Source organism: Tenrec ecaudatus, chromosome 6 (genome assembly GCF_050624435.1).
Source record: "Tenrec ecaudatus isolate mTenEca1 chromosome 6, mTenEca1.hap1, whole genome shotgun sequence".
NCBI classification, from domain to species: domain Eukaryota; kingdom Metazoa; phylum Chordata; class Mammalia; order Afrosoricida; family Tenrecidae; genus Tenrec; species Tenrec ecaudatus.
Window position 1 is genome coordinate 152,858,490 of NC_134535.1, and position 12,825 is coordinate 152,871,314.

The 12,825-nt window shown below is 36.7% G+C and overlaps 1 protein-coding gene across 3 annotated transcripts in view; it reads left to right on the forward strand.

Moving 5' to 3' along the window:
• The window catches only part of UPF2 (UPF2 regulator of nonsense mediated mRNA decay), a 110,021-nt gene that overhangs the window by 89,336 nt on the left and 7,860 nt on the right, over positions 1 to 12,825 (forward strand). For all 3 annotated transcript variants that reach the window (XM_075552384.1, XM_075552385.1, XM_075552386.1), the window contains exons 17-20: positions 2,140 to 2,244; positions 2,537 to 2,635; positions 5,103 to 5,270; positions 12,273 to 12,414. In XM_075552384.1, the coding sequence (XP_075408499.1) occupies positions 2,140 to 2,244; positions 2,537 to 2,635; positions 5,103 to 5,270; positions 12,273 to 12,414 (514 nt within the window). The remainder of the gene's footprint in view (positions 1 to 2,139; positions 2,245 to 2,536; positions 2,636 to 5,102; positions 5,271 to 12,272; positions 12,415 to 12,825) is intronic.

The following is a 12,825-nucleotide window of genomic DNA, read 5'->3' on the forward strand; positions in this document are numbered from 1 at the left end:
GAGTTGGTGTTAATAAAAGTTTAAATTTGCACTCAAAATGTTAAGTGTTTGCAGAGAGATTCTGTGTGTTGAATTCTTAGGTTTATTGATTTGAGTAAATGGAATTAAAGATTTAGAGGATTGGATTGATAATAATGTTTAAGATTTTCTCATGCTAGAGATAAAATTTCATATATTGTTTATGTTAGCCCTTAAGGTCTGTAGCTGCTATTGAACATTTAAATGGTTTAATGACTGCACGATAGATACCTTCACTGTTGGGTAAAAATTGAATGTGTGTGTGAAAGGCAGTGTAGACAGTGATGTGTGGTTTCAATAATTTGGCTCGTATTACAGGCAGTGGAAATTTTCCCTTAAGTAGTTATGTTATTGTACCTTAAAGATTTATGGTCATAACTTTTTCTTTTTAACTTTCAAGCCCTCTTAAAAAATAAATTAGAGCTGAAATATGTTTCTATAATTGGTTTCAGTGGACTTTATATTGCTTTGTTTTCAAAATGAGATTATCACAGAAAGTTTCTCTGGTACAGTTTTAATTGGGTTATTAAGTATTTTAGACCAACAGAAGGAAATGGGAGTAGTTCCGATGCACGTTGTCAGACTAATCCTATGAGTGTCTTTAGCTTTTGCTCACTCCAGTGATTAGACAAACAGGCTCTAATAGATCACTGCTTACTTTCCAAATTGCGAAGTGAGTATTGTTCAAGACAGATAGGTGCTCCCCTGCTGGGGCGGAAAATGATGTTCTGCTGGGGAGTCCTAGGCTGTGTCTGGGAGCAGGAATTAAAGCTGTGGTTCATGATAAGAGAAATAAAGTTAGAATGGTTTCCTTCTTCACCTCATCACCACTCTTTCCCATCGCTGCCCTTGAAAATAGGGATAAGAAAAATTTTGTAAGGAGAGATGATAATTTTAATGTGAAGTAATAAAATAATGGGGGTTATTCTACAATCTGCTTCAATTGAGAAAGAGAAGAGCTAAATATTCAGCTTGACAGAAATAGCTGTTGATGTTTTCATCTTGGTCTTAAGTTACTAGAACGTTGAAATGATAATTTTATAACAAATGAAATGTGAATTTATTAACATAATAGTAGTTTATTGAGCATTTCTTAGTCATGGTCAGGGTCTTAAGCACTGTATTTGCATTTCTGTTTCTTATTACCCCTTATGAAAAAAAGAATTAAAGCACAGATGAGTTGAATAATTTGTTCAAGTAATATAAAACAAATAAGAGATGAAGGGGGAAAAGTTACTGTATTTGAATTTAGTTTTTTAAATAGAAAGTTGCAAAAATCTTAAAGAAATTAAATCTCTTTAGGGCAAATTTTGAGAGCATCTCTTAACTTTGAAATCGAGAATTATGCATAAAAATTGTAGTCAGTAAATTTGTGTGCTTTCTTTAAGTGTTACCATTTTAGATATTAAAATTCAATACGTCAGATTAAACAATTAATTATGACATACATTAAACTACTAGAATAAATTTGAAGTCCTTGGATTTTTAGGAGTGATTGTTCAGTCATCTGGGTGCACTGAGAAGCTTGTTTGCTTAGTGCAGTGAATCTAAAACTTTATGGAACCATGTGGGGGTGAATTGGGGTTCAGAGGGTCAAAGAATAAGCAAACAGAATTCCACTTTGTGTTGCACACACAAATCCATGAGGTTCTATGTGATTTTTTTGTTTATAAAGGGATTTCAGCTGACTCAAAAGAAAAGTGCGGAGGTATTGAGTGGAAACGAGAAGGAGCAGGAGTACTTCAAACCATGAGTTGCGAACCAGCAGAATAGCTAACTTCGCAAGGAAACTCTCCATTTTTGGGCGTGTCACTTCACTTGTCTGAACCTCAGTTCTAATGTTCAGGAAATCGTTTCCTTGTGGAATTCAAGGAGGAGTTCCTACAAGGGATCTTTGTATTATTGGGTCAGCGGAAGATAGTGAAATGGGCTTTCCAGTTACTCAGACTTAGCAGATGTTACCAGCTGACTTTGCTTAATCATTTTAAGGAGACGACGAAAAACACTTCATGAAACTTGATGATAATAATAAACAGTTATTCAGAAGTTATAAAATCTTTTTGAACCATTTAAAATACTTTTCAGTGTATTTAAGCTGCCACTAATGTGTAATAATTTCAGGAGGGTTCTGATGATGATGATGATGAAGGCGAAGAGGAAGAGGGAGAGAATACAGACTATCTTACAGATTCCAATAAGGAGAACGAGACTGATGAAGAGAGTAACGTATGTGTGGCTCAAAAAGTTCCTTTTAAATTGTGCAACGTTTTCATAATACTTGGATTCTACCCGTTGAGTTGTTGTTTCTTTTGATTATTGAAAATTATCTTTCTGGACGTTTACTCTTTTTTTTCTGGAAATTTACTTTCAGTGTGCTTTTCTAAGTAAATATTTTTTCTTTACTAATGAATTCTTTTGTTATTTAATAATGTTATGTATTCTTTAAATTGCTTTGAACAAGCTGTGCCATATCATATGTTACAATTACAGTTCTGATCTGTTACTGTTTTTTATTAAGGAGGTAATGATTAAAGGTGGGGGACTTAAGCATGTTCCTTGTGTAGAAGATGAGGACTTCATTCAAGCTCTGGATAAAATGATGCTAGAAAATCTTCAGGTATTAAATATTAATCTATTCCAGAGAATCTTCCCCATATATATCATAGAACATTAAAGTCATGTTTTACGAGTCTTTCTGTTTTCTACATATCTATTCATATATATTTCAGGGGTAGACATTTCTTAAGATGATGAATTTTAGAGAGACAAGTCAGAGAACGCATCCAGGTGAAAAATCCATATAGATCATGTGGGAGCAATGTGTACAAAGGCCCTGTGGCAGAAAATAACTAGTTTTTGTTTGGAATAATTAAAAGAAGGTCAAGACTAATAGAACTTAGTTTGAGAGGCAGTGCTGCATGAGAGTGGACTCGTGTCGCGGGACACCTTTCGGGGCCTGTTAGGAAAGGCCTGGCAGACTCCACTGTGGAAGTGGTGGGGAGGCTATTAAAGTACGTTAGGTAGTAGACATAGGATAGTGGCAGGGCACGTGGAAAGAAGTCTGGAGTTGAGATTCTAGAAGATAGAATGAGCTGGGTTTATTCGGTGCTTGGTTACATAGGAATGTGGGGGAAGTCAGAAGATGGACGTGGGTTTTCTAGCACGGGCCACTCAATTCTGGGAGGAAGCATGAAGAGCAAGCAGGTATTCGCCTTTGGCCGTGTTCAGCTGAGCCTCCTGTGAGGCGTTAACATGGAAATGTGTAGAGATCTGAAGAGGCTTCTGGAATAAAAATATAAATTTGCTTGTTATAACATCCACAAAAAAAATTACAGGCTACCGGTGAGAGTGAGCAAAGATGAATGACCCACCTAATTTCCGTTTGTTTTTAACGAAAGATAAAATAGACAAAATCAGGCTCACTAATAATCAACTACAGGCAAATTACAATGAGCCTTTTTTACTAAGACCAGAAAATACTAAGATTGAGACAGACACTGTTGCCAGTGGGATGATGTTTCCATTTGATCTAAAAATTTACCCTTAGTAAGTCTCTCAAGTGTGTTAAATAAACAGCAATGTAACATTATATTTTACTAGAGAAAATGAGACATAGGTATCAATCAATAGGGAATTTTTCAAATAAATAAGACCATATCCATATATAATAGGAGTCCGTGGGTGCTGTGGTTAAGTGTTGAGCTACTACATGCAAGATTGGCAGTTCTAAACCACCAGTTGCTGCTTGGGAGAAAGATGAGGCAGTCTGCTCCCATAAAGCATCACTATATTGGAAGTCCTTATGGTGTCAGTAGTTGGATTTGACTCAATAGTAGTGGGTTTGATATTAATTAGATCAGTTCTGGTAGAGTGTCAGAAAGCTCATGGAAAAATAGAACTAAAAGGTCGTGGAATTTTTCCATGAGCTTTTGAAACCCCCTCATACTCAGAGAAAGAGGCCCACGATAAAAGGTTTGAACAGAGAGCATGCACGTTTAATATAGAAGAGGAGGAGTGCTTGCTTGTTTTATGTGTGCATTAAGGTCATAGATTGGTTGCTTTCATGGGTGGGACTCACGAAGATACCTGGAGAGATAATTGTGCACAGTTTGAAATTTTGTATTTAAATATGAAGATAAAATATTAATATTGTAATCAGGAAATTAAAAATACTTTTAAAAACCAGGGTAATCTAACTCAATCCTTGAAAATTTTAAGTAAAAACTCTAAAAACCTTAACAAACTTGGGAAGATGTTAAGTAAATTCTAAGACATTAAAATTTATGAAAGAAAAACAGAATATGACCTTTTTTTACCATTTTTGCTTGATTTGCAAGTGTCTTATAAACACATACACATGAAGGAGCTTCAAAATATTTGGGAAAACTTCATTCCATTTTCCTACGAACTTTTTGAAACCCCCTCATAAGTGTATATTTACCTGCATATATCCTAACAAGTTTGTGGGCTCCTTGATTATACACTAAATCTTTTATTATTACTGTATCCAAACCTACAAGTAAGTCTTGAGGAAGGTTTATTTAATTATTTGTTAAGTCATTGTTATAATAAGTTCAACCAGAAATGATCTGAACATAATAGGTTTCATCCGTTCTCGAATATTTGCCGAGTACCTGGTGTGTTTGAAGCAAGCACTGCTTGAGAACACTGGCAATAGGGAACTGAATGGTGAGCTTGAGTAGTCTTGTGGAGAATTCAGTCAGTAAACAGGCAGCTGTGTTACTTTAGGGTAACTTTGAGGAAAGCCCTACACTGATTTTGAGTATGAAAAAGGAGCATGCAGGCTAGTGAAAATGCCCGTGATGGGTTGGTGAGCTGAGATTTACTAGAATGGAAGTACTGGGTATTTGGGAGGGGCTTGCATTACATATAAACAGGACCTTGGTTTTAGATCAACTCACTGCGAGTTGATTCTAACTGTGCAGAGAAGTAACTGGTTTCATCTGTGTGATTGTCGTGATTATTGTATTTTAAGAAACAACACTGAGTGAGTCAAGTCGCTTGCAGTTTTTATGTACATGCGTCTGAGAGTGTTTGTATCATTTTAAATTTCTGTCTTTAAGCAACGAAGTGGCGAATCTGTTAAAGTACACCAACTTGATGTCGCTATTCCGTTGCATCTCAAAAGCCAACTGAGGAAAGGGCCACCACTTGGTGGGGGGGAAGGCGAAGCCGAGTCTGCAGACACGATGCCGTTTGTCATGTTAACAAGAAAAGGAAATAAACAGCAGGTAAGAAACACAGCTGAAGGGTCGGTCACACATGATTGTGATCAAGTGTGTTAACCATTTCATACCAAACCAAACTCAGAGCAACCCTATAGGACCTCCCCCCATCCCCCCACCCCCAGTGGGTCTCTGAGACTGTAAATGTGCAGAAGCAGAACAGCTCATCTTAGTACCTGGTAGGTTCAAAACCACTGACCTTGTGGTTAGCAGTCTGGTACATAGCCCATTGTCTCGCCAGGGCCCTGTAACTGGTTTTGTAGGTTCAGATGATCTCTTGTTGTACAAGGCATAAAATTGGAGACTTTTAAAAGTGTTCCGTTTCAGTTTGGTGGAGATGTATTTATTTATTCAGATAGCTGTTGGTGCCAATGAGTTGATTTTTATGAAAAGTGATCCACTGTGACAGGAGAATTGCCAAATAGAGTGTAATCCTTTCAGAAGTAGATGGCCAGGTTTTTCTCAACAAGTTTAATTATTTGCAACCCTAAGGTTCTATCCATCTGACTTCCACAACGTAGATTCTTTTTTTTTATGAAAAGGACATTTAAACCTTTTCATTCATATGGAGATATAGATACATTTTTGTTTTTTGCCTTAGAATCGATTCTGAGTCCTGGTGACCCCTCAGGCTTGTGAGGCCTGTCTTCAAAGGCACTTCTGGTGGGTTCAACCTGCAGCCTTTCATTTAAGGTCTCCTATAGTCGCTTATCCTTTTACAATCTTCTTGACTTTTCCTGCGTGCCTTACTAAAGACATTTTCAAAGGCAAGTAAGCGCCGGCATTTTAAGGCACGCATGTGCACATACACAGTAATGATATGACATCTTTTTCTTTATAAAGTACTATGCATAAACAACTCGAGCTAGGTCTTGATTCCGGTCCCTGCACAGTACTAGATTGCCTTTAGCATAGTTCTTTTTAAAATACTTTTTATTGCTCTCACCTGATAAAGCTGAGAGCAAATCATCAGTTGACATTCAACACAATGCAAACTTTGTTTCATCGCCTTCATTGCAATCCACTCAGTGTACCATTACTTATCCCACTTCCTCTCCAACACCACCCCCCCCCCCCCCCCCCCCCCCGTCTTTTCTAAACTTAGGTCGTTTGTCCTCGGGGAAATGCTGCTCTTTTTTACCTTAAAGGGTTGCGTTTTCTAATGAGGTGGGTTCAGTTCTGGAGTAAGGGCTTCTACCACTCTCTGCCCTGTTAGGAAGCCTGGTCTCAGGATTTCGAGCTTCGTTCCAAATTTTTCTCCCAGTCTATCCAAACCCTTCTACTGTGACCCTTTTCCAGGCAGTTAGTAGTCTGCTCTTATGCATGGAGACTGGTCTTATATGGGTTATCTTGTACACTCAGTTTAAGACTTAAAGGACATTTAGATAAATAAAACTTACTGTTGCAAAGTTTTTGTGATTTGAAAAAACAATTCGGTCAAGAAGTTCCCAATTCTAAATTGCATGGGCTAATAATTAAACTATTTATATGTTTATATTTTAGAAGAAATATTTTTGCTCAAGGTTAATAAATGACATTCTGTGTGTCTTAGAGGAGTTTATACAAAGTTTTATATATTTCATACAGCTTTACACAAATAAAGGTGAAATCCTTATTAAAATGCTAAATTAGTTTAATTTTTAAAGGAATACTTTCTTTTGAACTTTTAAAGTATTAGTAGATATGAAATGAGAGTTCTTGGCTCATAAAGTAAAACTTTAAACTCATGTAAACCATATTTGGAATTTTAGAAGATTTTTAATGTTAGGAACATCATTTGAAGAAACACTGGTATTTTGTGGTCTGAAAAAGAAAGTGTGTTTTGTTCTGATTTTTTTTTCTCTGTTTGGATTTTGGGAGTTGGCCCTTATGGTGTAACAGTTTTTCTAGAAATGTGTTGCCTTATTAAGACTACTTAATTCTGAAATGGGGGGGGGGGAAATTCTGAAATGAAAGATCTCTTTGTACACTAAATCTTTGCTCACAAATAGCTTTCTCCTGCAGTCGTTAGGAAAAGGGAGTAGTTGGAAAGATTAAAAAACCAATTGGTTAATTTCTTTCCTTCTAGATTTAAATTTTTACAAATTGAAATAACAGAAAATCTAGTGATCATGTACAAGCAAAATCTAATGTTATAGACTTATTGCATAATTTTTAAATAGAGCTTTCTTATTTTCAATAAAGGCACAGTACTTTTGAACAACCTGTTTTGCAGCTAATATTTTTGAGGATTCGTGATTAGTTTTTATGTATGTTTTGCCTGCATTAACTAAAAATTATCTTTCACAACTTGGGTTTTTATTTTTGAGGGGACATCAAAAAGTTTGTGGGAAAATGGAATCAAAAGATAATGACTTTTTAATGAACTTTTGAAGTACCCCCCTACACACATACACACACACCCAGCAAAGGTTAAAGAGTAACAATAAAGCACAACCTAATTTAACCTTTGTTGCGGTTAGCTTGTTTCAGGAACTCTAATTCAGTGACTTTAACTACTTCTGATAGTATCTTAGCAGCTGACCAGGGTAACACTGTTGGTCTTGAGCGTGAGCTGGATTTATTGCCGTGTCTTCTTTTTAAACACATAGTACTTGGGACCTTTACCTTTGGTAAAATGTGTCTCAGAGGTCATAAAATGTATTTTTGTGTATCTTTTATTTCTGCTTCTTTTCTTTCCAACACTTAAGAAATTCTAAACTTGTATATGAAAAGAAAGCCAATCTTTTAATATATTATAGTATATTATGACATTTCCTTTATGATGTTTTATACTGTTTCATTAGTATGATCATTACCACCATCATTAGCCTCACGACTACTGAATTCTGAAGGAAATTTCAAATGTTATCACCAGGAAAGTCATAATGGCCTCGCGGTTTCATATCTGAGTGCTTAATGGTTTGGCAGATAAACAAAAAGCATCTTACCAAAGGCAACCTCTAATTTGTGCTGTTAGGAGAAATTGCCTACACTTCTTACGAGGCTGAGTTCTTTGAGCATTTTGTAAAATAGTAATATGTCACTCCTCTTTGTATTTGAATATACTTATGAAAGTTTTAAGACAGGTGGTAAAGCTATTGTCAGGTAAACCAGCCAGCTGATAGAGTAACATTGTAATGTTTGGGTGCGTCATTTATATTTAGAAACTCAGACTTTCATCTTTCTTTACCCCTGCTATCTCAGCTAAAGCATCTTACTTGACAGCAGGAACAGCGAATGGTTTAAAATGTAGCTGTTATCAGAGCCCAATAGATAATATGTATTTCACCAAGGAAATAATCAGCCTTACCCAGATACCTATCTGTATAGAGGTTTTAAAATAATAAAGTAATTCCATTAATTTTTTCCAAGTAAGTTTATCAACAACCCTATAAAGGTTTGTTGGCTATTGAGTCAGCTCTGACTCATGGTAAGCATATGCGAAGGAGCTTCAGGAAGTTCATGGAAATAGGAATGAAACAGAAAGCGGGCTTTTCCATGCTACCCCTTGTATATATAACAAACTGGATGTTACTGTATGTGAAGCCCATTATGCAGGGTCAAGTAAATGTAGTTCTCTGCTTTTGCAGCACCGCCACCCGCCAAACCATCCGACCATCGCAGCACCTTCCAGGGGTGGCATCTACTGTGGAAAGCATTACTCTGTTTTACTAACATGATAGCCTTTTTTAGCAACTGGTCTTTCCTGTGACATGTCCAAAATTAGTGAGCTGAAATCTTGCCATCCTTCCTTTTAAGAAGCATTCTGATTGTATTTCTTCTAGTATAAGTTTGTTCATTTTTCTGGCAGACCAGAATATGTCCTATATTCTGTGTCAACACCACAGATCAATTCTCTTTTTTTTCACTGTCCAACTTTCATATGCATGGAAGACAATTAGTTGTCAAAGTGACTACTTTGCTTTTTACACATTAGGTTCTTTTATTGTCCCCAATTTAGATACGAGAAAACTTAGGACACATGATGATTAAAGCACTCCTCAAGGGTTATGGTTTGTAAGTGTGGGACTAATGTTTAGATGCAGGCACATTGCATGTTCTTAAAAATGCTGTAATTCTTTAATCAGCGTCCGTAGGAAGAATGTCATTAAAACTACATCTTCTCTACCCTTTGTAGTACTTTCCCAGCCTGCTTGCTTATAAATACTTAGAAGCCCGGGTTAAATTAGAAACATGGAAAGACGATAACATCAATATTTTATCAATTAGGGAAATTAAATTTTACTTAGCCTATCTGTACTTATTAAATAGCTGCCAACCACATTTTGCTATTATTCTACTAAGGGAAGGTTGGAAAATAGCCTTGTTTCAAATCCTCATTCTGGAAATCATTCTGATAGTTGTTTTTTCTCAAAAGCTTAATTGTTGCCACGCTTTCTATCAGTAGTTCACAGCACCTGGATTTGGAAAAACAGGTGCAATAAATGCTTCCCACTTGAATAATGCTTACAATAAAGAATTTTATTGCATATTGATTTCCATTTTATCACAACACTTGTTTAGGAAAAGTGAATTAATTATGAGACTTTCGTTTCAGATACTAGAGGCATCTATAAGGTCTGGCAAAAAAAATCATTTGAGTTGACTTTTTCTTACCTACTTTTTTTGTATTGTTTCCTAAGTTTTTAAAAATCAATAACAAGATTATTATAGGAAGATATAATTATCTTTATTAAAAACTTTATTTCTGATGGTTTGTTAGTGGAAATAAAAACAGTTGGGTTAAGTCTATCCAGATAACTGGGCATAAGGGCATATATTGAAGTAATTAGGAGTTTCAATTTTCTGGTTATTTGTTATAAATCTCTTTCAGTTGGACAGTTTCTTAAAAACTAAGACAGATGCCAACTATTCTGCTTCTAGCATTTTTAATATAAAAGGAAAGAAAAGAAAGCATTAACTACATAAAGATTTTTCCTGGGATTTACAATTAATTGCATTTTTAAGAACTAAAAGCTCCCTCAATAAAATGATTTTAAAAAAAAAGAACCAAAAGCTAACAACCCAAATGACATCAGCAAGTAAGTGTATTAACAAATTGGGGTGTAGCTGTGTAATGCACTACTGTGCACCCTTCAGTAAGAGGAACAAATCACAGTCCACGCAACAACACGGGTTCATTTAAAACCCTAATGCTAACAAAGATACCCTGGTAAAAGAGAGTACGCGTTGTTCAAATTCTATAATTTTTTAAGAAGCTACACACTAATCAGTAGTGACAAGACATATTACTGCTTGCCTGACAGATGTGTTTATTTTTATTGTGATCAGGATTTCTTAAATGTATAGAACTGTCAAGATCATCAAATTACATATTTCAAATAAATACGATTTATTACTTGTCATTCATACCTCGAAGAAGTGGTTGTGTTTGTTTTTCAGGATCGTCTTGAGATCTTAGACTAGAAAGAGTTTAAGGAGTTAGTACTGATCACTAAAAGTTAGTAATAAGTTCATTGGGCTACTAGGCTGTTGTCGCTAAGTGGAATACCTTAGCTGTTTTTTTATTTTTGCTATAAGTGAGATTTAATTATCAGTGGCACATAAGAGATATGATTACGTAAGTTTGTAGATAGTTTCACACTCACGCTTACTATTGTCCACTGTACGCTTACTATTGTCCACTGTAATTTGTGTGGCTTGGTGTATTTAGTAGTGGGATGTTGACATTTAGTGTTGAAGCCTGAACGGACAGTCTCTCTCTGAGATAATGACAGAGAATCAAGAGTCAAATCAGACTCCTGTGAATTAGAATACTCATTCAGTGTTAAGCTTTACCAGTAGTTTGAGTGCAAGCAATCGGTGGGTACAGATCTAGCAGAGAAATTTCTGGAATCCTTAGGACGGCTTCCAAGTCTTTCATTTCCACGTCAGGTATCCAGATGAATAAAGACCTCTTATGTGACACGGACAAGTTATCACACAACAAGGAAAATTCGCATTTTAAGACGTCCATTTTTTACTTAATTACATAGTTTACAATTTGGAGTCACTAGGTGACACAAAAGGCTGAGCACTTGACTACTAGCTGAAAGAGTAATGACTAGGTCGCACCCAGGAGCACCTTGGTCGACAGGCCGGTGCTCTGCTTCCTAAAGCCTGGCAAACCCCATGGAGCAGTCTGCTCTGCTCTGCTCTGCACACTGCCGCCTCCATGAGCTGGAGCCAACTAGACCACCGAGGAGAGCAACAGTTTGCTTCCCCACGTGCGCCCTGAGGTAGGGACAGCCTGCTGGAAACAGACGCATTCCACGATGAAGACGCTTCCCTCTCTGCTGCTGAAGTTGCTGAGTTTGTGGTTCTTTTTTCCAGTATCACAGCTACCTTCTGGAATGTGAAGGGCTATGTATCTGGAAGATGGACTTAGATTTGTTCCACGTATAGTTCAGGTGGGAAGAAGGGGTTCCAGAGGAAAGAAATGAAAAGGGTGGAGATTTCAGGTTGCAGTCTAAAAGTCTTTCTGTATTGCTCTAAGAAAGGACATCATGTACAGTATAAAGGATTATTTCATTGTTGTTAGATAAAGGAGTCCTGATGCTGCTGTGTTGGGCTGCTAACCAAATGGTTGGTGGTTCAAAACCATAAGCCGTTCCACAGGAGAAAGCTGAAGCTCTCTGCTTCTGTAAAGTGTATGGTCTTGGGAGTCCTCTAGAAAGTGGCTATAAGTGAGACTTGGGAGCCCTGGTAATGGAGTGGTGATGTGGTGAATGGCTCACATCTCAGGAAAAAGGCAGGGGTTTCTATTCCTTTAAAGAGTTACAGTCTTAGAAACTCACAGGGCAAGTCTGCTCTGTCCTATAGGGTTGATGGCAGTGAATTTGGAGTTTGCTTTTGTGAATCAGAATCGAATTGATGGTGGTGAGATGGTTTGGGTTGTTAGATATGTTCTTCCAAATAGATTGTACTTTACAAATTCATTGTGTTCTACTTGCTCTTTATTTGAAACCTACCACCTCCACCCCCCATTTTCTCAAGTTATTTGTGATTTCCTTTTTTTCTTCTTAGTTTAAGATCCTTAATGTACCCATGTCTTCTCAACTTGCTGCAAATCATTGGAACCAGCAACAGGCAGAACAAGAAGAAAGGATGAGAATGAAAAAGCTCACACTAGATATCAATGAACGGCAAGAACAAGAAGATTATCAAGGTATAAAATGAATGTATAGGACAAAATGGAACTTTCTAAATTTTAAATCATATTGGGGGCTTATGCAGCTCTTATCACAATCCATACATACATCTATTGTATCAATCACATTTGTACATAACATTTTCTTTTCACTTGAGCCCTTGGTATCAGCAAATTTCTCCCCCTCCCTTTCCCACCCTCCCTCCCTCCCTCCCTCTTGAACCCTTGATAATTTCTAAATTATTATTATTTCTTCATGTTTTCTACTGACCGATATCTTCCTTCACCCACTTTCTCTTGTCTATCCCCCTAGTATCACTACTCTCATTATTGGTCCTGAGGGGTTTATCTGTCCTAGATTCCCTGTCTTACCAGCTCATATCTGTCTGTACCCATGTACATGCTCTCGTCTAGCCAGATTTGTAAGGT